Below are 26,464 nucleotides of genomic sequence, written 5' to 3'. Positions count from 1 at the left end.
AATATTATAAAGTCCATTCTTGTATCTTATTTAAGGCAAATCTAGCTTCTTCTAGGTTAGTCGGGAAACAAGCGAAAACCATTTGTCGGTTAATAAACTTGCGACATTTATGTTATAAATTTACACTTGCGCTGGGTCAAATTTGTTTTTTGCTGGGTCAAATTCTTTTTTATTTAATTATTGTTTAAAATAAGCTTTACAGTGTTTTTTACAAAATAAAAATATAATGGAAAAAATTTATCGACCGGAGCCAAAATAAAGTATAAAAATTAATTTATTATTAAATGTAAAACTGCAAATTAGATTGTCTAACTTGTAGTTTTACATTTCTAGGTATGATAAAATATTGGTCATACCAATAATCTTTTTATAAACGATAAAGTTATTTATTTTGAAGAGTTTTTAATTTGGAAGAGATTTATTAATAATATAGGGTCATGGTACTTTAGGATTTAAAATAATTTATCTCCACATGCCACTTGACAATAATTACAATGCTTTTCAACAACTTAGCGATAACTATATATTTCAACTATTACAAAAAGTATAATTTTTTATCATTGTGACAAGTCAAAACCACGTTTTGATGCAAATGCTTTTAACTGTTGATGAATATTTTAATCAGGGTTCGTAGCCAAATATTTATATAAAGTTCTTTGACTTTTCCCTGACTTTTTTGAAAAATCAAATGAATTTCCCTGACCACTTTCAAGATTTGCAATGGTTTTTATAAAATGTTTAAAATTACTACTGTAATGAAATGCTAAAATTATACATCCTTTGAATGACAAAACTTATAAAACTTAGCTATTAATTAAGTTGGATGTAAGTATGGATTTTATTATACATATTAGTATGGAGCTTATTATTAAGGATGACTAAGAATGAACACTAAGAAGTTTCAGATGATCTTCAAGAAAAATCTAAACATTATGCACATAAAATTTAGTTTCAGATAATCTTCAAGAAAACCTGAATATTATGCACATAAAATATTTTATAAATCATCTTTCACTAACACAAACATAAACTGAAATATCTATGTAAATATCTTTCAACATCTTGTGCAGTATATGTCTACAACAGAGACTACTTTGGGTTAGTCGTTTGTTGTCACTATTTGTAGCTGTATCTTTGCTAATTCAACAATTCTTAAGATAAAAATAGCATAGTATAATAAAGCATGCTTAGAAACATAAAAAAAAAATGTGTGTATCAATAGCCAGATTAACTTATTAAATTGCAAATATCTTTTAAATATTCTTAAGCGAAATCATATATTGAAAATATAATTAAAGTTTTTTAACTAACCATATTTGCATAAATGTCAACATAAATAATATTATATATAAACAAAAAAATTGTCAAAATGCAACAATTGTTAATTCAGTTTCTTTCTCTTCTCTTCTAATATCGACAATGTTTCCTGCAACCTAGCAACGTCTTTCATTTTCTCCTCACTTTTCCTTTTTAAAGCATTCGCTTTGCTGACCAGTGATATATTGTTTTCCTTTTCCGCTTGTTCCACAGTCAAGACAAACTCTTTTTCTAGCATCATTGAAGTTTTTGTAAGGAAACCCACTTTAGATTTTAGTTCTTCAATTTCAGACAAAATAATGGCTTTCTCATCTAGCACTGCATTTTTTTTATTCTTTGACTTCTCTTCCTCAAGGTATTTTTGATGTGCAGATTTAAAGGCAACTTTCATTTGGGATGTAATCTGGACAGAATGGGGATTGAGGTTGTTGGTAAGCAGTTAATATTCCAATTGAGATAAGATGATGCAGCAATATTTTCATTTGATTCCTATTTTTTTCAGGTGTGATCTGAGCATAAAAATTTGGCAGCAAACAAGCACTTGTGTTAACAATCACGGAATCAAGTGGACATCTTTCAAATAACTTTTCAGAAGCTGAAATCAAAATGTGCATGCATTGAACTTTAAATTCTTTAATATCCTTCAAAATAACTGCATCATTCTTTCTGAGCTTTGACAGTGATAATTCAGCAGCAAACCCAATATCAATTTCACTGGGTTTCAAATGGTTCTCTTTATTTTGCAGATCAATTTTTGGTAAGTTTTGAGCAAGCCTCGATAGTTTCAGATTTAATGAACATCCTAAGAATACTCTTAACCAACTGCACAAGATCACCATTCATGTGAGGCAACATTGGAGCGTCTGTCTGATAGAGCTTCAGAAACGGTTCAAACATGCTCGCCAGGTAGCTAAAAAACTGGAATTTTACAAGGGAAAGTTCCTTTTTAACAGCATTTATAACAAACTTATATGATTTGCAAGGTGGTCGTTTACTTTTAGGCAAAGCCTCCCAATAATTAACAATTTTTATAAAAGATGGCCAAATACTAATTAATTTATCTGCTACCTTTTTGTCTTCAACCCATCTGGTTGCACAAAATGATAGTGGGAACACAGAACCTTCAGTGATACTGATAAAGTCACTTCTTCTGGCAGGAGAATCATGAAATAAGGTAAAGCAACTTTGAAATGTCTTTTTAAGTTTCCAATCAATTGATTCTACTCCTGTTTTGAAAGCACCATGAATTATGTGTAGGGAACAGCAGCCTATGTCAATAAGTTTAGGTAGTTCGTGCTCTTCACGTTTGCTTTGAACATCTATGTGAAATTTCAAGTTGACACTGGGTCCATCCATAGAAAACTGAAAAACTTTGCTGATATTAAGATCACTTATCTTTTCATTAAAATGATTTAGCAAATCAAGACAAGTACTATGCCCCATAAACGAGGATTCCCAATACCTCACTTCAACTTGTATTTTTTCCTGATTCCAATATCGGATCAGTAAATCAATTTGACATGTTTGAGTTTTTTTGTCAAGGGGTTCATCAAAAGATACAACAAGCCGAGGAGACAGGCTCAGTTGTTGGTTATGTAAACCTTTAAAATGAGGCCCAAGATCATGAGTGATTCTATATCCAACTTTATTTGGTCCCATTTGAAAATTTTGGCAATCTCACTGTCAGGAAACATTGCCTGAAACAAATTTGTCATTTGTTTGAATTGTTAGAAATTTTATTTAAGCAGCAATGCAATGCCCACATTTCTGCACAGATTTTGTTAGAATTTAATATGATGAGTTCTAAAGATTGCTGCTTCATTTGTCCTGTTGAGAAACTATCAGTTATCTTTAAATTAGACTCTTCCACTGAATTAGGTAATTTAATATTTTTAGAGGCAGATGATTTAAAAAACAAGAGAAATTGCTTGCAACTGAAATATGTTTTTTCCCTTTCTCATGACTTTTTATTTCTTGAATACCCATGTTCGAAAGTTCAATTATTTTATTGCATAATTTGCATCTTGCCTGGGTGTTATTTTTCCCGTTCATTAAGGGGGTACCCCCTTCTGATTTTAAGTCTAAGCATTTTTACAAAAAATTATTATTGGTAACATACTTATATTAAATTAAGAATAATGCACTGACTTTTTTTTAAAAAAATCAATATTGTTACCATGGTAACCACTAAATACCCCTAAAATGACCAAAAAATGACTTTACGCCAGCCAAAATACAAAGAAATAGGCTCATTTCCAACTTTCCATATTGAACCATAATGTTGTTATAAGGTAGGGCTATGATATGAGTGGAACAGATTTTTCATAACTTTTTCTCACCACCACAACAGGACGACCGAAGTTTAGGGTCAAATTTTTTATCATTTTATTGACCAAAAACTTTATTTTTTTAATTTAAATAAAATCCATTCCATTCATATCATAGAGTATGATATGGACAATGCTTCATGAAAATTTCATAAAAAAATATCATACCGTTCTCCAAATATATTGGCCGGCGTCCACAAATTGCTATTCTGAGAAATACACGATTAAAGTAAAAACTTTAATTACAGTAATACTTTATTCATAAAATAGGTAAAAAAAAAAATCCAAATTTTCAAAATCCACCAGGTATGTACCTGGTCACCATCTTCAAGTACAAGTACACCATCTGTACAAGTCACCATCTTTTTCAATTATTTTGTCATTTTTTTTCAACTTCTTGGCACGTAATATTTGCCGTCTTGACTTATTATCAGGGTTTATTCGATATTCAGCATTTCTTTTTCTTTCATTATTTAATGCTTTGCATCCTGCAATCATATGAAAGCCTGGTTCCATGTTCAGTTCTTTAAAAATATCAAGTGATGCTTTTGCTCCAATATTAAAGTGAGCAACAGCATCATATACACCAATTTTTAATTGGGTAAGCGAAACAAATGTTTGTGTTGGTATACGGTCCCAAATTATTCTATTAAACGATTCATTAGCATTTTGTGTTTTGCCATGCAAACATTTTTGTAACTCACTGTCTTCACTTAACTCTTCAAATATATATCTCACTTTCATAATAACGTCCATTGGTAAACCCGGTCCTGGCTTATATGTTGTTGTTTTATTTATTTTATCGGCATTGTATTTGCACCAGCTGTCTGAACCAGTAGGGCAGTGTGGAAAATGTAAGCTATTATTTTTTGATGAAGCCACATGAAATAGCGATGCTAATACTCCTGCCTTCATTTCCTTTAGGTTACCTGCATTTCTTCTGATTGCAACTCCAACAAAGTTTTGTAAGCGATCAATGGTCGCATCTGTAAGACGCCCTTTACCACCAAGGCTTTTTTCTCTTTTCTTTAAATTCCGCAGCCGTGTTCCAATTCTCTTTTGGTAATGTCCAACGCATTCCAGTTTTTCAATTTCTATATCAGGGTATGTATTTTTAACATTCATGCAACTTTTACTGTCTCCATCACCTAAATATTGAATATATCTTAACTGGGGATTATCAATAGAACGCTGAAAAACACGTTTTGCTCCTTCTGGCTCCATACCACCAGCAGAACCTTGGTAATTATACTTGCAAACATGGGAATTTCTCAATTGTGCATAAGCATTTGGATTAGACTTTTGAAGGCCTTGATTAACACTACAACCTTTGCAATATCTAGACATGACTTCAACATCTAACACTTTGCCACTAACAGTAGAGATAGCAGAAAAGACTCCATTCAGCGATGAATATCCTCGTTTTTGCCATGTACCATCACAAGATACACAAATATCAGTTGGTGCCAAAGATGTTTTTCGCAACTTATTTGCAGCATTTATCATTGTTTGTTCTGCTACAGTATTAACAGCTGTTGCAATGACTTTCAGTAGTTTTTCAAAGTATGTTTTTGGTCACAGGCTTGGGTTAATTCATAAAAGTGCAAAACTTTTTTATGCCTGCATATCCATGGCCCAATAGTCGCATGCAATATATTATTCGCTTATTAATGTCAAATCCTTTTTTATTATTATTGTTAATAGAGGTGTAGAACTGATGAAGATAGTTGCAATCTTTTTTTTGACACTTAAGATATAACAAGGAAGATAAACCATGTCGTTTATTATATCTCTCACCTAATGAGAGTATGGGACTACCACATTCTGGACACAGAAAAGAACTAAAAACAGAAACTAAAACAGCAACATCAATGATACGATAACCAGATATACAAGGTTTCAAAATAAGTGTATCTTCTAAGTCTTCAACTTTTCGAGACGAAGCTGACAAAGTGAGTTTTCATTATTTTGTTCCAAAACACAAGTGCTGTTAGCATCATTTAGATTAATAGTTGGCAACTCAATACTAACATTATCAGAAGTACTACCAATTTTTACTGATTTATTAAGATTTCCCATAAATCTTTTCCTTTTACGGTGCGTTTGTGTACGTTGCTTCACTCGACAATCTTTTCCCATTTTCACTAATAGAACTAAGCTGATAAAATAACACTATAACTGATTTAAATTGCCATACTTGAAGTAACAAACTTTACAAAAATTCTAGAAAAGTTCATAAAGAAGCTGTTCAAGCTTGTACATGACAATTTTAACCTACATTTGGGTTTAATTAAGGTAAAATGTAGGGTGTATAAAGGTAAACAAGTGCGTTACTATGGCGTTGCTAGGGATATCACGTTGAGATTATTTAAATAGACAAATTAAGATATAGGTTAAAGTGCTACTTTTAAAACAATTTTTATAATCATACACAGGTAAAAGTAGTTAAAAACAATTTTTTTTTTTTTTTTTGAAAATTTTAAAATTTTAAGAGAGGATAGCCCCTTAACTAAAGTCAAAATGAGGGTAAATGTCTTTGTTTAACCATTCTTCTTTGAAATAAGCCTTTTTTTCCATTTTATTCATTATATTAATTCTAAAAACAGAAACAAAATATTATAAAATTAATCATATTTATAACATAGGGCACTGTAGCAAATTTTATTGTTTTAGCTTTTAAAAGCCTTTTTCGTTTTCAAAATTCATTTTCATAAAGATTTTAATCTTAATTAATGTAACTTTAAACAAAAAAGGACGAAGGTTTATCGCTTTGAAGACACAAAAGCGTTTAAAGTTAAAGTTGCTGTTGTTTATAGAATAAATTATAGAAATAGTTTTAAACGATTGAAATTGATAATAAAAAAATATTGGTAATTATTTTTGTTATAACAAATAAAAAAAAGAAACATGCACTATTATTGTATTAATAAAATAACAACCATAATTTAAATAAAATGTGTTTATTGAAAACAGTTGTTAGTAATAATCTAATTTGTTACTTGATTTGAAAGCGTTTTGCATAATATAAATACGTTAAAAAATATTCAACTTTTAAAAAAGTTAAAAAGCCGCAGTCAAATTGTAAAAATAAAATATATGTGTGGTCATATAAAGGTGTTCGATCACATGCATTCCTGTGAAACACTCTAGTATATTTTTTAATTGTCAAAATAAATGGGTAGCACCAACAGAAACATAATAGCTTAATTGTAAAACTTCTCAATCAGAATTCCCTGACTTTTCCCTGACTACCTGAAGAAAGAATAAAAACTCCCTGACTTTTCTAGGTTTTCCATGACTTTAGCCAAAATTGGCTAATTTTCCAGGTTTTCCAGGTACAGTACGAACCATGTTAATATATACTTTTTTGTAACTTCCAACTCTTGTGAGTGTGTTAAATACATAACAGGTTTCTTTGTTTCAAAATAAGTAAAGAATACATCACTCCTCTCAACATCAAAGCCATTTTTTTTATTAAAGATATTCTGCGCCGAAACCTTAACTCATCTGTAAATAAGACCTGTCCCCAATCATGTATTTCCCAAATCATGTCTCTTTGTAAAAGACAGCCTGTTTCTTCGGTAGTCTACAGACAATCTGGGACCAGTAGCTGCTGTCCGAGGTCGTAAATTTAAAGCACAAAATCTTCTAATGGTATCTTGACTAACAGCAGTTCCGTGAACCTCAGAAAGTTGTATTTGGAGAATTCGTGCGGTTGTGAACCGTTCTCTCAGTGTTCGAAGTATTAAGAATCGGTCCTTCACGGCATTGAGAATTCATGGTCTACCTTATCCAAATCGTACAGCGTGATCATTGGTCTCTAAAAACCTTTGTAGAACCGACTGTAGTATGAGACACTCTAAATCTTCTACTAAGCTGGTGATTTGTTAATCCTTCATTGGAAAAAGTAATAATTGCATCACATTCATCACGACTTAAACTTCTTCAAGAATGCTGCTTTGCAAACAGATTTGTTTCTTAAATGACAGTTATCTTTTCTGCTGTTAAAAAAATTTAAAAGCAATACATACTTTTCTTTTTGAAGTGAAGTTTAATTACAGCAACAATAAACATTATCTTTGTAAATTGATAAATCTGCAAAATGCATAATATTTTTCAGTTGTGCTTTAATTTTGCGGTTAAGTGTGTGTATATATGTGTGTATAATTATATATATACAGTCTTGTAGATGTGTTTCAGCCAGGTGCTTCGTCATCGGAGGTTCACAGCGGTCTTCGTTGATCCAGTTTACCAGGTCAATGTAATCTCTGGCATTGAAGTTTAAACGTCTACAGCCCTGCTCTCTGATGCTGTCTCTTTCATCAGCTAGCATTGCCAACAAGATGTTCTCAGAATGGCAAAAGTAATCGTTTCTGGCAATTACGGGATCAACGATCACTTTGGGTTCCGGTTTCATGAATCTGGAAAACTGTACTAGTCTCCACAAATGTCGCGATCTTTCCGTGCACGCCGACTTGACTTTAATGTGGAAACATAGCGGTGCATACACAGTCATGAGGGTTTGTAATCGCATTCTGACTTTTCGCCGTTCTCTGCCAAGTTTATTCTTAGCTATTACCATTGATGTGTCCCCCTTGTGTATAAGACCCATATCTTGCAATGTTGCTCTGACAATAGCTGCTGGACAACAACCTGGAACTTTACATCTGTCGCACATCTTAGCTACATTTGGTAGTTCTAGTCGCATTTATTTCTTGCGCTGCTTGTTATCTATATCCAATGCTTCACTATCAGTAGTGTCAGTGGTAACACTGAAATCCGGATCCATTGCATCCTTTCTTGAGTGGTCCTCATCAGATGTTTCCGAAACATTTACATCGTCAACTTGTTCATCACTTTTGATACATTTGCGATGTTTTTCCATGAAATCATCAACTCGTCTTTTGCGTTTTTGTCGTAACACGAGTTTCTATGTAGTTCTAACATCAACGCCGCCGATCATCACTTTTCGTTGATTTCTTTGGTCCGTCAAGAAGCTTCACTCCGCAGGCGGTACCTTATGCTTAAGTTTGCATATGCAACTTGGAAAATCGATACATTTGCAGATTGCAATATCAAATAGTTGCAGATCTATTTCGGTAGCAAATCTTTTAAGTCGCTCGGTGTATGCCGGATCACATTGTCTGGATTTATATGGCTTCAGCAAGTTTCTGTAATTCTCGTAGAGCATTCTGATTTTCTCTACAATTCTCTTGTGTGTGTTATTACCGGGATTGACGCTTTGATCCATATATGCTCGATAGTCGCGCTGTTCTTTCTGCGACTGTGGAAACAGCAGGATCAGGCGCACTGTCTGTAACTTTCATCTCTCGTCGTATCTGCAAAAAGGTTCGCCTTGTATCCAACTTTGTTGGCAGCTAGGTCTCTTTGGCTCTGGACAGATAACCGAAAACCGGACAGCATTGGGACTTTCTTGTCGGCTTCTTCGATGCGCTGCGGGATTTAGTATTGGGCTTTTCCGTTTCCTGAAAACATAAACAATACGAACTTAGTTATTACTGAGAAGCGGCCGATGAATGTAAACCTAAACCCAAACCTCAACTTTAACTTTAATTTTAACCCTAACTCTTCTCAAGTTAGCATGATTTGCTGAGTTCTGTCACGTAATAATAATAGGGTTACGGTTATGTAATAATGCAATAATATAATAAATATAGTTGTACTGCTTACTTGAGCATTAGTCAGGTTCTTCGGTTTGCTACTGGGTCTCATAATAACTTCCGACATTCTTTGTTTTGCTGAAAAGTACATTAATTTTATTGTATAGTATTTACTTTATTTTCGTTATAAATGAGTGATAGTTAAGAAAGCATAGAATATTTACAACGGTCTGTTTCATTACCTAACTATCTGACTCTGTTTCACTGCCCTTAACTATAATTATGGTTGCTTTTGGTAGTAGTTCATAGGACTCTATACCATTTTAAAACCAAATTGGGCCATTTCGCAGTCATAAAATTGGGACGCCCTGGGGCACCACAAGATGGCTTCCAAAAATCAAAGATTTTGCACAATAACTAACAAGGTCATGGAGCAACTATTTCACGCCCTGCCGTTTCCTAGTTTTCAAGACAGTTTTTTCAGCCAACCTTATTTTCTAATTATTAAAATTTTTAAAATTACAAAACAATCCAATTTTATATCATGTAAACTTATTTATGGAATCAAAACCTGTAAACAAATACTTAGACCTCAGAACTAAAGCTTTACTTTAAAAGCTGTTATAAAAACTTTGTTAAGATAATATAAATTTTTAAATTTATTGATCCATGAGAACTTTCAAAAAATAAATACAATTTTAAAGGAAAGCGTTTTATTTCAATTTTAAAAAGAAAATGGTATTATGATAAGCAGTTTACTTAAAGTTTTAATTTCTTTATAAAAAGCAAATAAAAAAAAGCCCTTACATATATATATATGTAAGGGCTTACATATATTGAATATATATATATATATATATATATATATATATATATATATATATATATATATATATATATATATATATATATATATATATATATATATATATATATATTCAAAATAAAATAAGAGACTTCAATATAAAGTACCATAAAAAAAATAACTTCAAGATTCTAAAGAAAGCACCAATGGCACAGAATCTTGTTGAAAGATCCAATTTTGGTTCGAATAGGTTTCTTGGGTCTAAGGCAACACTACGGCTTTATGAATGTCGGTGACATAGTTGTTGGCGTTGATTTTGATTCCATTTTCGACAAAAAAATAAGCTCTGTTTTGCCCGAAAATGACACTCCGGCCCAAACAATCACTCCAGCTGGCTTCTTGGTGCGTGAAACAATTCGACCTTTTTTGTTAGCCTCAGAAGACCCTGAAGCAAGTACACGATCATTTTGAACATCGTGGGCTTGCTCAGCGCTGAAGGATTTTTCGTCTAAAAAAAGAACTTTTTATTTAAATTGAGCACCGTGTTCCCGTGACAACCTTTGACATCTTTGTTTTGTTTGGCTTTTTTGTCATCTAGATGCTGGGCTTTTTGAAGCTTTAAAGACTTGAGTTTAAGCTCTTTTTTGACAATATGACGGACACTGTGCTCATCCAATGCCGATTTCTTTAGCCTTTTGTCTAATTGAACGGCGAAAATTTTGTCGAATTCGGTCTCGGATCAGTTTGCGGTTGGCAGGAGTGTTGGCAGTGCGTGGTCTTCCACTTCGAGGACGCTCCTTAGTGTGGCCCAACTCCTTGAAATGTTTAATTGCTTTAGACACCACAGATTTACTGACATTGAGTTAACGCACAATTTCGATTTGACTTTTATTTTGCTGATGCAAAATAAACGTCAAACTAAAACGGGAAATTATCGATTATTCCGGGTTACATCATAACTTATGATAATTATGCGAAACAAACTATGGCTGTCCTGTTGGTTCACAAACAAATTAGCAAAACAAAGTCATGTCTTTAAGCAAAAGCAAATATTTTACTTGTCTTTCAGTTGAAAGCAAAGATATCTTGATAAAATTTCTAAAATAGATAATTTAGATCCATATAATCTATTGAAATCTGACTTGATTTTTTCAGTAGATTTTTATCCAAAAATTAGTTATCTTGATATTGTAAACTATTTAATGTTCGCTTTATCTCCTATATCCGCTGATGAACTTAAATTTTATAAAAGTTTAGAATCTTATAATTTTTTTCTCTCTGGTTGGGTCAAAGAAATTTGTTTAAAGTTATTCGATGAAAAATGTTTGGTTATTGGAAGGGTAACAAATTTAAATATCTTATTATATATATTCAGTACAACCTTTAAACCTTTAATTAATAAAATTTATAATTTTATTATATAATATATAACTCTATTTTTTTATATGAAAGGTTTATCATTTTCAAAAGCATAATGAAACAGCAACTTTTACATGGATCATTTCTGAAAAGAATGGTAAAATATTGAGTGCTCATTGTAACTGCATGGCTGGTCTTGGAGAGGCATGTTCTCACATTGGAGCAATTTTATTTTACATTTATGCTGCTGTCAAAATTCGCGACTCTAAGACAGTCACAGAAGAAAAAGCATATTGAATGCTTCCATCGTCATCTAAAAGATATTTCGTATTCAGAATGTGTCAATATAAATATTACCTCTCCAAGTACTTTCAAAAGAAAATATGATGATATGATACTAAAAGGATCGACTTGTAGTCTTCTAAAGAACAATAGTGATGCATTTGCAAATAATAAATTAAATAATAATGATCAGACACCTCCAACTCAAAAAGAACTTGATACATTTTTCAATGAGTTGAGCCTTTGCAAGTCGAAGCCAGCCATTTTATTTGTTATATCTCCCTACAGTGCAGAATATCAACCCTCATTATTAAAATTGCATTTTCCAAAAATGTTACGGGATCTATATGATTCCTTAACTTTACCTCTTAGTTACATAGATTTATGTAAACAATGTGAGCATTTAAACTTGTCTGTATCCGAAGTTGAGCAGTGTAATGTCGAGAAAGCTACAAGAGAGCAAGTTTTTTCAAGCGAGGGGTTTTATTTTCGAGCAGCGAGAATCACAGCATCGAACATGTATAGTGTATTTCACACACTTGATGACATGCCTGCCCTATCATTAATTAAAAAACTTTGTTATCCTGAAAGTTACCAAAATAATACATGGCAAACTAAATGGGGGCTAGAAAATGAGAAGGTTGCTTTAGCAAAATATTTTAATATTATAAAACAGCATCATATGTATATATAGTTATATTAAATTTTATATTATATTTTTATATTTTATATTATATTATATATATATATATATATATATATATATATGTATATATATATATATATATATATATATATATATATATATATATATATATATATATATATATATATATATATATATAAAATATAAATATACATGTGGTTAATCAAATGGTATTACAGAGTTGTTTAAATTTATTAATGAACATGATATTGTAACAATTTTGTCCATTGTTGTAAGGCCGTTGTTCTGTTTTATCAAATAGTCCGAAGGAATTGTGCTATGTAAAATTTTATATTTATTTCGGATATTTCCTATAACTCTCTCTATATGAATTCGAATAGAGGCTATTTTTCTAGTCTGCTCAACATCCCAAGAACTGAGTTGGCGTTTTCCTTTAGTAAATGATGGTACTTTTACCTCGGCGCAATATAGAGCAACGCTATCTTCAATACTAAATCCTCTATCAGCCATAACAACATCGCCAGGTAATAACTTTGATAAAAAACCTGAATTTTCAGTTAGATATTTATCACTAACACGACCACCCCATGATTTCGAAATAAAACTTACAACGCCTTGAGGTGCAATACCAATTAAAAATTTGACAGTGTTGTGGTGTTTGTAATAAGAAAAAGTTTGGGCGCGTGCTAATGCATTTTTTGGTTTGTCAATAAAAACCTCAAAGCAATCTATAATAACTCCAACTCTGGTTCCAAAATGTTGTCGGACACACATTGGGGTAGTCTTACATAATTGCTCTCTATCAGGCCATATTATAAGCTCCTTTAGTCTCAGATATAAAACATCGATTGTTTTGAGAAACACAGAAGAGGCTGTTGTGCTACTGATATTGTAACGATAAGCTAAATCATTTAGCGTTAAATTAAGCCGAAGACGCATCGAAGTTAGCGAAAGATGCTGAAAATCTGATAATTTTGATCTCTTACATGAAAGGAACGATTTTATAAGTTTAAAAAGAGTAAAAAAAACATCCATATTTGGAAGACCTGTATAAAAGAGAACTTTTTCATCTGATACAAACCATTCTATTGTACCAACATTTAGAAAAGATAACTCAGACATTAAATTACAAATTTCAGATTTAAGTGAAGTTATTTCTTTATCCATGAAAACAATATGTTTGTTATTTCAGTTTGACAGGAAGAATCTTTTAAATTATTTTCACATACTTCACTTACTAACTCAAAGTCAATATCATGTAATCTTGAATATGAAATTGTGTCTGTAAAATCAATGGGGCATGGTACAACAACTTGTAATTCTTTTTTTGGAATAGCATTTGAAACATCCTGCATAAGTCTGAGTTGACGATCAATAGCACGCTCATGCCTAGTAACATCTGCTAACTTTTTTTGGTAACCCATGGATTGGTTTGGTATCCAATCTGGGTGAGATTTCTCAAATAGTTTGGAAGGTTTTCCTGTAATATATAAAACAAAAATTTATATTCAGTATTTACTAACCAAAAACTTTAATAATTTAAGTTTTTGTTAATTCAATTAATTAAGTTCAGTTTAAGAACAAATTAAGTTAAACTTAAGTTAACTAAATTTGAACTTGCTTATACAACTATATGAATTTCTTTTTATAAAAATAAAACTAAAGAAATTTATTATTATTATTATTTAATGTTTACTGAATGATTTTTTTTTAAGTTAAATACTAAACCTGTAATGAAATGATCGGAACAAACTCTATAATGAGTTGCGTTAATATTCATATTTTCACGTTTTATTGCACTAAACCATTTCATTTTCCTTTCTGTTGATAGTTGCTTAGTTTCCTCATCGTGATGTAAAAGTATGGTTGGAATTCGAAAAAATGACTTTGTGCAACTTTCAGAACGATTTGTGCAGCGAAACACTCAACAAAAAACCATGACTTGGATGATAATAAAATTAAGCCAACAGTTATTAGTACAAAATCAGAATACAAAATCATAATAAACACTAGTTCCGTATTTGTTTGTGAACCATCATGGCGGCTAATTACTTATTAAAGGATAGTGAGGCCAAGCCGGAACACTGGATAGACGTACGAATGTTTTCACGTTCGATAGACATCTGAAAATAGAACATTTAAAAACATTTAATACATCATTCACAAGAGACTTTATTAACAAATTTAACAATATAAAAATATTAATAAAACATAGTTTTACTCAATAAAAATTTTAGAGCAAAAATGTTTCGGAACTTTTTCCGCATCCTGTACTATAGGACTATCTTGCTGCATGATAATGCAACAAGATAGTCCTATAGTATGGTGGAAAACAAATAGAAATAACTTCAAATAAATAAAAACTTCAATTAGTTGTTATGATTATATCGTAATGCCTACTAACGGGTGGCCCAAGATAAATGACATAGGTAATATTTTTATTATAACTTTGTTATTTTTTCAGCCAGAAAAGTGAATTTTTTTTAAAAAAAGATTTATTATTTAATTCTCTACAAAATGAAATGATTTATGTAATGTAAATAGTCTCCATTATTTTTTGATACAAGCGATTGGTCCAACTTTTACAACTTTCTAAAGCTACATTTACTTTAATGTTTTTTACAGCTCGTTTAAGTTAAAGTTAATTTTGATTAATGTTAATTTTGATTTAATTTTAATCCATTTCATTTGGTGAACGAGTTCATCACATATTGAGTAATCTAAAGGACTGAGATCGGGGGAACTTGGAGGCCAGTGGTTTTTGTCAATAAAAGCAGGAAAATTATCATGACACCATTGTTGAATTAAATGATGCGTACGTGAGGTTGCTCCATCTTGTTGAAATGTCCAGTCATCACTAAACATCTCGTTTCCATATATCAAGGCCACTGGCAACACTTTTTTTATATACCAGTCATGATTTACTGTATCTTTGTCCAAAATAACCAGTGGTGTAACACCTTTTGAACAAGCTCCCAACCAAACCATTACCTTTTGAGGGAATTTTTGTTTCTGGTTAATACCACCATCTTTATCAGCTTCATTACGATAAGTAGACCATATGCGATCATTTTGGGTATTGCACATACCATTTAAATCAAAAATTTTTTCATTAGTAAACAGAATTTTCAGTGTTTGTTCTTTTCGAAAATGGTTTCTTATCCAATATGCAAATTTAATTCCCTTGACTTGTTGACCATTAGTAAGCAGTGGTTCAACTCTGTGTTTGTATGCCTGCAAACTGAGATCCCTTTGAAGTATTCTTTGAACATTGGTTCTGGAGATATTGAGTTGATTAGCTAATTTTTGAGATGAAATCCTCTTTTTGCGTTTCAGACGACTTCCAATTTTTTGAATGTTTGCATTTGTTCGAACTGATCTTGGACCACCTGATGGACATTTCAACTCGATAGAGCCTGTCTTTCTTATCATTTGACACCACCGATTTATTGTACGAAACCCAATGACACCCTTAATATCAGCAAATATTTTTGATGGACCATCACCATTGTGGTATATAGAAAGTACAAGCTTTTGCAAATCTTTAGATTTAATTATCTACCAAAAAAATTAAAAATCATAAAATAAAGCCATCAAGACAGATTTATAGAGAATTTAATAATAAATGTTTTAAAAAAAGATACACTGTTCTAGCTAAAAAAATAACAAAGTTATAATAAAAATACTATCTATGCCATTTATCTTGGGCCAACCGTTATTCATAATCTTCAATTCTTTTTATAAAGAATAATTCGGCTTTATGATGACTTTTTTTGTTATTTGTTTTTCTTTCTGTTTTGATTTCTTCAGGGTTTTCTTTTACATCTTCATTCATATTTACATTATTTGATAAATGGTTGAAATATGGCTTGCACATATTTAATGGCATTCGCATAGTTGTTAGCAGAGTTAGTACGTTAAATTGCAACCAATGTCTTTACTTTAGAGCGTATAATAAAATGTTCAATATCTGTCCAATACTGGGTTGAAACACGAGATCCAATCTTACAAAAATACTACTTAGCAGCATTCTTATTCCTCACATGTTCAAGATGAATAACCCAACTTTTATCGACAAATAACCTTACTGATTGATCAAAATAAACAGGATTTGTTCGCATATATATTTGAAAATGAGGTGTACCTGAATCGCCACGCTCCAACTGAAATATATAATTGATACGATTAATTGTAAAAAAATCAACCAAATTAAAAAATAAACAATTCGGATTATTAGTGGCCATCCGATGGCGTCGTCGAATATTTAAACCTGAAACTAGCCGAGACATCTTAACTCTAAAACAGCTTAGCACAAATGGCACAAAATTTAAAACGGGTTATGGTCGGTCTGTTAATTTATAGTGGCTGTTTCCCATAATTTAAAGTTACGAAACCATAACTAATACCCTTTTAGAAAGACGTCTTTAAATTAAAAAAATTAAACCATCTGTAAAATTAAGATGAAAAGCATGCGGAGGTAAAATTACCTATTAATTAACATTATTTCAGTAATTTACAACTGACACAGGTCATATCAGTGTAAAGCAGAACCATTTTCCTCGACATTACTAAGTTTAAAACAATACGTTTTAAGTTACTATTACAAAATAATGACACTTCATCATGCTTTAAATTGACGAAAAAGTAAACCTAAATTCTTGTTTTATTTTTTTTAAACATTACCTTTAATGAATAAGATTAATATAAAGCGAACGTAAATTAAACATGAGTTATTAATTTTTTAGTAAACCCTTGATACATGTTTCTTTAAAAAAGGAAATTGTCTTTGAAACGTTAAATGCACACAACTAAATAAATTAATTTAAAATATACAGTAGAATCCTGTTAACTCGGACTCTGAAGGAGTATATATATTTTGTCCGACTTAGCGAATGTCCGAATTAAGCAAAGCTCTCGTTAAGTCGGACTTTTTGAAAATGTCCGACTTATTGAGATTTCGAGACTTATCGAATGTTCCTCAATATATAAATATTATGTACATATATATTGAACAATATACTCCTATGTGAAATATATATTTTTGTATATATAATATATACTATAAACGAAAAAAGTCCAAAATCGATGTTTGTTTCAGTGGCTCGCACAATTCTTTTTCAAACAGCTCTGAAGCATTCAAAGCTACTCTTCCAATTTCACCACTCTGAGTTAACATCGAAAAATTAACAAGGGTATCAATTGCTTTACGAACTTCTTCAGTCGTTGGCTTTGTCACCGTTTCATCCGACATTTCGTTTTCTTCTTCTTGAGTTTCTTCTTCAACTACCTCAGCGATATCTTGAACAATATCTTCATCTGTAATCACTCCTCCAATAACCGAAACGTCATCATCAGTTGTTTACATATCTTCGTAAGTAAAATCTTCCGGAACAAGATCCTTATCACGCTAACGTAACTGATGAATTGAATTTTTTAATGCAGAGAAGTATTCTTCGTCTTTGTCTAATATTCCTACTCCTACTACTTCCTTAAATCCTGCTTTTTTGAAGCAGTTAATAATAGTGCTTTCTGAAACTTCAATCCAAGAATAAACAAGAACTTTCATAGCTTCAAGTGTGGAGATTGAAGGCATTTGTTTTCCGTTATCAATTGCATTTATGGCCTTGTTAATTAAATTAGTTCGGTACTTACACTTCAACGATCGAATGACTTCTTGATCCATCGGCTGCAAACATGAAGTTGTGTTTGGTGGGAAAAAGTAGAGTGTGATCGATTTAAGATTCTCAATATTCGGATGGGCAGTGAAATTATCAATAACCAATGCTACCTTACGGCCTTCTAATGCAAACTTTCTGTCGTTTTCCCTAACCCACTCCTCAAATAGTTCAGAGGTCATCCAGCTCTATTTTTGCGCACGTTAACAACATGGAGTGCTTCTAACTCCTTTAAAGCAACGGGGTTTGTTTGATTTCCCAATAACAAACATTGGAAGTTTTTCTGCACACATGTTAGCTGCAGCAACCCCAGTTAGTTGTATCTTGCAATTCTTACCTCCACTACATTTCTCACCTTTCAAATGCATACTTTTTTTGGGAAGTGCTTTATAAAACAAACCGAACTCATCTGCATTGAATATATCACGAGAGTTATAACGAGACAATATTGTCGGCAAAGTTGTTTCCCTCCAAGGAACGGTCATTTCATTAGTAACATCTTGACTTTCACCTATGAAATATAAGAAAAGCAACTTTAAAGTCAGCATAAGTTTTATTAGCTATGGTTTAGAACTTTATGCAGTTTTTTTGCACTTTATCCACTTATTGCTTATTGCGTGGTAATAAGCCAAAACGTGGTAATGACTTTAAACAAATTAAAACAAAAGAATTGGTTTGATAATTTGTTAGTTTATTGGGGATGGAATAGAAATGAAAGTTCCATGCTTATTATCATTTTTAAGACAAATTACTGAAAAAAATGAAAAATTAAAATGATGAAATACCTGAAATTGTTTTAAACGATATATTGTTTCATTTTTTCCATCTATCTAACCATCCATCGGATGCTTGAAAGTTGTCACAACCAAGTTCTTTTGCAAAATGCAAGGCTTTGACTTTGAAAATGGCTCCAGACACAGGAATGTTTTGGTGTCGGGTGTTTAAAAGCCACATATAACATGCTTTATCCAAATTCTCATTTAGGGAGACACGCATACGCATTCTTTTCGCAGAAGTTTTATTTTTTTCGACTTCTGAATATATTTTGTTTTTTTCTTTTGACCATCCAGACAATGTTTGCTTTGGAATGCCATATTTCTTTGATATAGATACAGATGGTTCTCCTTTGTCGAGTTCTTTTAGTATTTTGTATTTTTCTGTTAAAGTTCTACTTGATAGCTTTCTCTTAGCAACCTTCAACATTTAGAGTAAAGAAACCTCGATCGAAGTATAACCGAATTGAAGATATCAGTTTAAATGTTTAGTTCGTTAAACTTTGTTTGACGCAAAAGTAATTAATTTAAAGTAATGAATTTTCGAACGTTCTAAATTTTGAATTTTAATTGATATTTTTAAATTTTTAATGTAATAGTTATTAATAAATAGAATTTAATCGGAGCTTAACTGAATCGAAAACTCTTTGTGAAAATGTTTAGCTATGTTTAATTATATTTGACGCAAAAGTATTTTGTTTTCGAGCGTTTAGAGTTTGGAATTTTTATTGAAGTATTGGAAGTTTTGTTATCATACTCACTTATATGCAAATTCAAAATAAAAGTCCTAGTTAAGCGAAGGTTTTTGCCGAAGGGACCTCAAAAAACAGTGCGAGTAAGCGAATGGTCCGACTTAACCAGGGTACGACTTAAGCGGATGATTTTACAGAAAGTTGATAGAGAATGTTCAAGGGGAATTGAAATTCCGTCCGACTTAGTAAAAGTCCGACTTATCCAGGGTCCGAGTTAACGGGATTCATTTGTATGACCATTTGACTATTTCAATTAATGGCACTAATCTGACCATTTTTATATATCGCCTCTTTGTTTCAATAGGTTTTAGTAAACGGTAATTTGCCACCATTTACTACAAATTACTTTTAATACTCGAAATTTAATTCTGTTAAATAATTTGACACTAATAAACGACCTCCCTTCCCCGTTTTTGCCTCAATGGTGGTGAGAAGAATAGAGTTATCTTTATTAAGAGTAATAAAGTCTTTGATGAAGACCTTCTACCAGAATAGTAAAAAGTAAAACAATGATTTATATATATAAGAATTTTTTCTTTCCTCAAAAGTATTGCAAATGCAAACTAAGCTAATTAATTAGTTAAACACCTTATAAAATTTAAGTAACTCGATATTTGACAAATGCGCAAAACTACAATATTCACCCCCCCCCCCCTTCTCCTCCCCCCAATTAAAAAGATCCCCTAAGTTACGTACAACGAATTATTAAGCACAAGATAGAGAAAGTTTTAAAAAAATTGAACTTATAACATATATTTATATCATTTTAGCTGAATAAAATTTACAATAAAAGATGATCAGGTTTTTTTTATAAATCGTATAAATGCGTCAATCGTAAATCTTAAAGAAAAAAAAAAAAATTATGATACCATAATTACAATAAAGAAAACAAAAAAAAAACGCCACAAGAAAACTGAAAATCCATTTAGCTATTTATAGTAATCTATTTTGACATAGCAGTTAATATGAACATTTATTGAAAATGTAACTATGAAATCTGTTTCGAAGTACAAAAGGATTAACAATACCAAAAAAAAAAACTCAAATTAGGATTTAAAATGCATTTTTAGCATTATGTTGTCTTGGCTCTTAGTAAATAAATAAAAGCAGTAAGTTCCAATAATGAAACTACCTATTATTCATTTTTAACAATTGATACCAACATGAAGGTAAGCCAAGCAGTCTATCAACACAAAACATCACAACAATAACACATAACAATAGAATATTTACACCCTTGATCCTAAAATCCAGCGAAAATAACAAACCAAATTAGATTTTGAAAGGCAAAATTAGAAAACCAATTTAAAGCTAACTAAATTTATATCTTTACTAAATATATAAATACATAAAAGTACATTTGTTTTTACATTCAATATTAATTATTCAATTATTTCAAGTTTAGGACATTAAAACACCCTAGACTTAAAGATCAAGGTTGCATACTAGGGTGGAGTGATTTTCATACTTTTTTCAAAATTCAACTTTAGTAACCCGGGAGTAAGTTCAACAGGGTAAAATAGGAGCTCATGAAAAATTTCAGCTATCCAAAATTAAAAATGGCACGCTTAATCGACTTTGAAAAAATGCTAAAAAACACAATTTTTGTTAATTTTCACGTTTTTCTGCAATTTATGAAATCAATTAATAAAAATAACAAACCAGTCAAAAGTTTGTTTTTTCAAAAAAATGTATTCATTATAAAATGGTCAAATAAATTAATAATAAGTTATAAAAAATTTTATTTAATATAATGGTATTAAGCAACATACGCATTTAAACATTTCATTCATTTTAAACTCGTTTTTCATACCTCAATTTAAAGCACATCTAATAATGTAAAATACAATCAAGTTTCAAACAGCAAACTTAAAATCACTTATATTACTAAACTGTATATACAAAGTTTACTTATGTAAGTCATTTTTAGTTTTTTAAAGTACAATTTGTTGAAAACGTTATATAATTATATTAAAAAGGATTTAGGTATTTTTAGTTATATAGGTCTTGAAAGTGCTTACAAAACAACTTGAGTAATTTTGACCTCAAGATTATCCTAGATGTAATTAACAATTACCAGATATGAATAAAGGATTAATAAATTGCACAATTTAATTTTGACTCAATACTTTAAACATAATTGGTACGTGTACCTATTTGGTTTAAAATATCTAGCCATATCGTGAATTTAGATCAGGCTGAAGATCTGCAACCATTACACTATTTGGAAAAACCTTCAAAAATTGTTTCTTTGACCCCTGAAGCGCTTAATTTTTTATTCGAAAGCAGTGATTATTACTGTAATCAACTTAATAAACGGGTAATAAAAATAGTTATGGATAATCATCACCAAAATCCAAACATGCTTTTAAATTGTTTCTTATTGTTTTTTCACTACAAGCACTTAAATTCATGAATATAAGTGTTTATCAAGATTTCAATTGACAAAGGCTTGGGCTCATGGAAAATATTTCTAAAATTAATATCTTGCAAATGTGAGTCGAACACTTTACCACTACCCTACCACTGCATTGGTCCTAAATCCTAAACACAATTTTATATTCGTCGCAAAAAAGTAAAAGCAAGTACATTCATATAAAGATGTTTTATTAACATCAAATGTATAAAAAAATTATTTATTAAAAAACCACGAAGTCGTTTTTAGTTTCAAAATATGGTTGAATTTTCCTGGATTTTAGTTTAGTCAAAATATATTTATGACGAGCTTCCCTGCCATATACTTGGTGACTAGCCTCTGTAACTAATTTCACAGCGCGTTCTACGCTCTGCGCGTGAGAAGGAAATTCAGGTAAGTTCGGAACTTCTTTAGTTGCAATTAGTGCATCGATTTCGTCATTCTTTAACCATATTGTTGATGCTGGTTCACTGCTTTTCTTCAAGTCAATTAATTCTGTCCAAGAAGTTGCTTGAAAGTTTATGTCAACATTAGCAATATATGTAACACGGCATTCTTTATCTTTACTCGTCCTGAGTTTCTTAATGAATAGTAACGCCTGTTCCCTTATGTTAGAATCTTCATCTCTAAGCATACAATATAAAAAGTTCTCAGGCAATAGACAATATGAATTTTTTTTTAAATTTTTAAAACAAATATTTTGTATTTCCTCATCTTGCTTCCTCATCTGTTCTGTCATTTTAAAGAATATACTTGGAGAATCCATAAATTTAGAAGACCTTTTGATAAGAAACCAAATATATGCATACACTTGTACAATAAAATTCACAAGCCTTACATGATCTAGACTTGGTGTTTCAGTACGAGTATACAAAGCCATGATTCGAATTGCTAAAGTCAACCATCTTGAGTTGTTTAGTGGACCAATTTTTCTTCTAAAAAATATGGGATTGACAAATCCTTTAGAAATTCCAAGGCAATATTCAAATAATAGTCTTTGATCGTGGCTTAAATCATTAATCACTTCAATGGGAATATTTAGTATCTCCACTGGAGTATCGATTTTGGTAAACTTCACTTGTGGGTTAAGATGGAAATCTATAGAAACTTGCTTTCCAATAGGTCCTGAAAATTTATTTAGACACTTTGAAGTGCCACCAACTATTTTGAATACTTTTCGAAATGGAAGTTCATTGTGATGCAAAGTACATCCGATAAGGTGTATTTTTCTTCCTAATTTCTTTTCTAAACATGCAACAAGTCCAGTTTTGAAACCTGTATTGACATTTGTATTATCAAGAAGAAGGGCTTGTACTGAATTTAAACTATCATACTCTTTCAGAACATCATAAACAATTTCACTTTGAAGCAAACCAGTTGCACCAATTGATGGGAGATTTTTATGAGAGAGATATGAACCATTTTTAAAACTATTTTCATTAGTAAAAGTTAAATGATGTTCTTTTTCAGTAACTCTCAACAAGCGAGTTTCTCCATTTTCAACAATATCCTTAAACTGAAGAACATTTTTATCATCTTTACCATCAACACCCAAACACACCAAGTTACTTAAATTATTATCATGTTGATCACCATATCTTGACATTATTTTCTTTTACTCTCTATAAAACAACTCAAAGTGCTATATTTAGCTAAATATCATAATAAATGTTTTGTAAACAAGCATTTATATAAACTAATAAATAAAGAGATTTATTTATATTTGCCTAACTTATATAATAAAATAGTATTTACCTCTCAATTTTGCTTCGATCTACAACTTGATTCAAATCTCCGTGTTTAATGATTTCATAATCTAGAAGTAGAGCATTTGCTAGTGCAGCTGCAGCACGAGATGAGACATCATACCTACAAATAGGAAATTATGAAATAAATAAACAAAACTGAAAAAGCAAAGTATATTATCTATATGTGATCCCTTAACATTTTATATTCACCCTCTCCTCTCCCACATTAAAAAAACTTACTGGGGATGAACAATGGTGAAACTTATGATTTTTGTTTAAAATTTTTAATATAGTTTATATAAAAAATTCTCACCTAAACTCAATATGTATAAAAATTTTATGTACCTGACAGCCGCCATTGCAAATCTATCAAGTTTAATTAAATTATACTGAGAACTTTTTTCTGGATTATATTCTTCTTCCTCAGAATCATTTACCTGTAAAAATATTTTGTATTTTAAAATATGAAAAGCCATATACCTCAAGCAGCACACTTAGTTAGGCCAACATTTAAAAACGTTGAAATCGTTGAAACAAAACTGTTTTAACATTGAGTACTCATTTGTAGATTACTATAACATAATTTATTATATATATATATATATTATATATATATATATATATATATATATATATATATATATATATATATATATATATATATATATATATATATATATATATATACATATACATACATATGTATATATATAAATATTTATATTTACATATATACAAATATACATATATGTTACCAAAACATCTGGATCGGATGCTGAAACTTCAGATATGTGACCAGAATCAATCAATGAGTTATGGGCGTAAGGCATTTTAACATGATCTATAAGCTCTACTTGAACTAACCTTTCCGGAGTAAATGTACCAGATTTTAAATCAGCCTTTCCTAGCTGATAAATACCTTTAGGACCAATCTTGTTTCTCTGGTCACGAATATATGCCCTGTCTTCAGAAGGGACCTTAGATATAATTTTTGAAAATATATAGCTACTTTAGTTTGATTGAATTGAAATCAAACTATAATAAAAAATTCTTATTACAATAATTTCAGATTAAAACAACAAATATTCCAATATATACAATAAAACATTAAAAATTTAACCAAATACCTTTCTATTTTTACAAAGACACAAGATGTGCTCTACTTGGCAATTGATGTTGCTACACTTAACATTTCTGTCATTACATAAAACAGTTGCTAATTCACAAGTACACGATGAAATATCAAAGAGTTTATCTAAAATCAAATCTTGATACTCCTTACTTTGAGATTTGCAACGTCCTCGGTTTATAGATTTTACTCTTTCGAAAAGATTTCTCAATTTTCTTAAGATTGAATTTCTCTGAAGAAGAGGAAGACGTGGGTTAACTTTATTCCACAAAGTACTAAGAGAATTCTCAACTTTTTCTAGAAGATTCTGTTTTGAAATTTTTTGGTTATTGTTTTCAGTGAAATAAAAAAACTGAATTACTTGACGAAATGTTGGAAGATCAGCTGAAGGCATTTCTGATGGGAGACCTCCGTATTTCAGACTATTTTTCAAACGAGTTTTCCTTGTTTTGCTCTTAGGCATTTTTTCTATAAATTATTTTGCTATTTATAAACTATAATTTAAAATCTAAAATCAACATAACAATGCGCAATGCGCATGCCCACTTAAAAAAAAATTAAAAAATGGAGGTTTTCCTCGAAAATAGATTTTGTCTTAATAAATGTACATTTTTGAAAACCAGCCACTTTCCAGGCATTATTATCAAGTACATGTTATACATTTTATTATTATTTTTTGATAATCTATTTACTCCAGGGTTACTATAGTTCTGATTCCAAAATCACTCCACCCTATTGCATACTCTCTCATACACAAAACAATAAATAATACGCTAAACAATAACAGACATTATTATGTGTTTCCAGAATAATTAAAAAAAGGCTATACAACACAACCTAGCTCTGAAGCAGTAAAACCGCCCGGCACTAAATGCTGCTGAGTCACACCTCTGCTGTAAGTACTATTGTTTTACTTAAGAATGGACTTTTAAAACGAGTTCAATTATCTATTTTAAATATTAATATACAATATAGTTAAACACAAAGAAGAGATTGTAGATCACAGCTTGTACATGAAGTGTTCGAGTCTGTTGTGAAAAAAAGAGAGGTGAATAAGTGCAGTGCGAAGATACTCCCATAACCATGATATTTATACCTATTATATTATAATATTAACCAATCCAAACACGACACGTTTTACGATTTGATTAGCGCAACACTCCCGTCACCAACAGTAGTCACTAATAGCTGAATGTCCTTTTCATTCACAAACGTAGATTCAACAGAATTAAATTTATTTTCTTCAAGTAAACACAATTTATTAACTTGGCGATTCAAATGTATGATTTTTCCAGCGGAGACACATCGTACATTCTCTGCACGCACTTGTCCATCTGTTGACGGTAAAAGTTTTTCAATAATCCCTAGTTTCCATAATCCTCGAACCAAATTCCAGTCTTGAATTAGCACTACATTGCCTTTTTTTATAATATTGCTACTTCCACTTTTATGAAGACTTTTATGAAATTCGCGGAGCTCTGTTAAATATTCACTGCGCCATCTATTCCAAAAATGTTCTAAAATAGAGTTTCTATATGCAACGCGCTTTCCTATGTCCATATTTACATAGCTGTTTTATATTAACAATGTTTC

The 26,464-nt window shown here is 30.9% G+C and overlaps 2 protein-coding genes and 3 pseudogenes across 4 annotated transcripts; 1 reads left to right on the top strand and 4 right to left on the bottom strand.

Annotated features, from left to right (window-relative positions):
• Positions 1-1,381: 1,381 nt before the first annotated feature.
• Positions 1,382-6,230, bottom strand: LOC149889035 (uncharacterized; annotated as a pseudogene).
• On the bottom strand, positions 3,972-5,783 carry LOC149889036 (uncharacterized). Its single transcript, XM_090087572.1, is given in 3 exon segments — positions 3,972-5,210; positions 5,212-5,588; positions 5,672-5,783. Coding segments are annotated over 3 exon segments (1,728 nt in total).
• A 4,869-nt stretch (positions 6,231-11,099) lies between the features above and the next one.
• LOC149889034 (uncharacterized) lies at positions 11,100-12,381 on the top strand (annotated as a pseudogene). Its single transcript, XR_016453061.1, has 2 exons — positions 11,100-11,410; positions 11,523-12,381. The product of XR_016453061.1 is annotated as an uncharacterized LOC149889034 (transcript).
• Positions 12,382-12,576: 195 nt separating this feature from the next.
• LOC149889033 (uncharacterized) lies at positions 12,577-14,317 on the bottom strand (annotated as a pseudogene).
• Positions 14,318-22,172: 7,855 nt separating this feature from the next.
• On the bottom strand, positions 22,173-25,612 carry LOC145191787 (uncharacterized). Of its 2 annotated transcripts, XM_090088367.1 has the most exons (5): positions 24,870-25,612; positions 24,498-24,719; positions 24,088-24,179; positions 23,750-23,863; positions 22,173-23,616 (listed from the first exon to the last, which is right to left on the bottom strand). In XM_090088367.1, exons 1-5 carry the CDS (start codon positions 25,332-25,334, stop codon positions 23,610-23,612), a joined length of 900 nt encoding a protein of 299 aa, XP_089944493.1. In that variant the 5' UTR covers positions 25,335-25,612; the 3' UTR covers positions 22,173-23,609. The 2 variants fall into 2 exon arrangements, with proteins under 2 accessions (XP_089944493.1, XP_089944492.1); XM_090088366.1 differs by lacking the exons at positions 24,498-24,719; positions 24,870-25,612 and having other exon boundaries at positions 24,088-24,324.
• Positions 25,613-26,464: the final 852 nt, after the last annotated feature.

The sequence above is a fragment of the Hydra viridissima genome, unplaced genomic scaffold (genome assembly GCF_058129835.1).
Source record: "Hydra viridissima isolate aposymbiotic clone 2 unplaced genomic scaffold, HvirCarnegie_v1 scaffold_5, whole genome shotgun sequence".
NCBI lineage: Eukaryota > Metazoa > Cnidaria > Hydrozoa > Anthoathecata > Hydridae > Hydra > Hydra viridissima.
This window is presented reverse-complemented; position numbering and strand designations above follow the sequence as displayed.

Excerpts from the sequence above, each read along its gene's own strand:
- LOC145191787 (XM_090088366.1), bottom strand. The coding sequence starts at position 23,600 with ATGTCAAGATATGGTGATCAACATGATAATAATTTAAGTAACTTGGTG.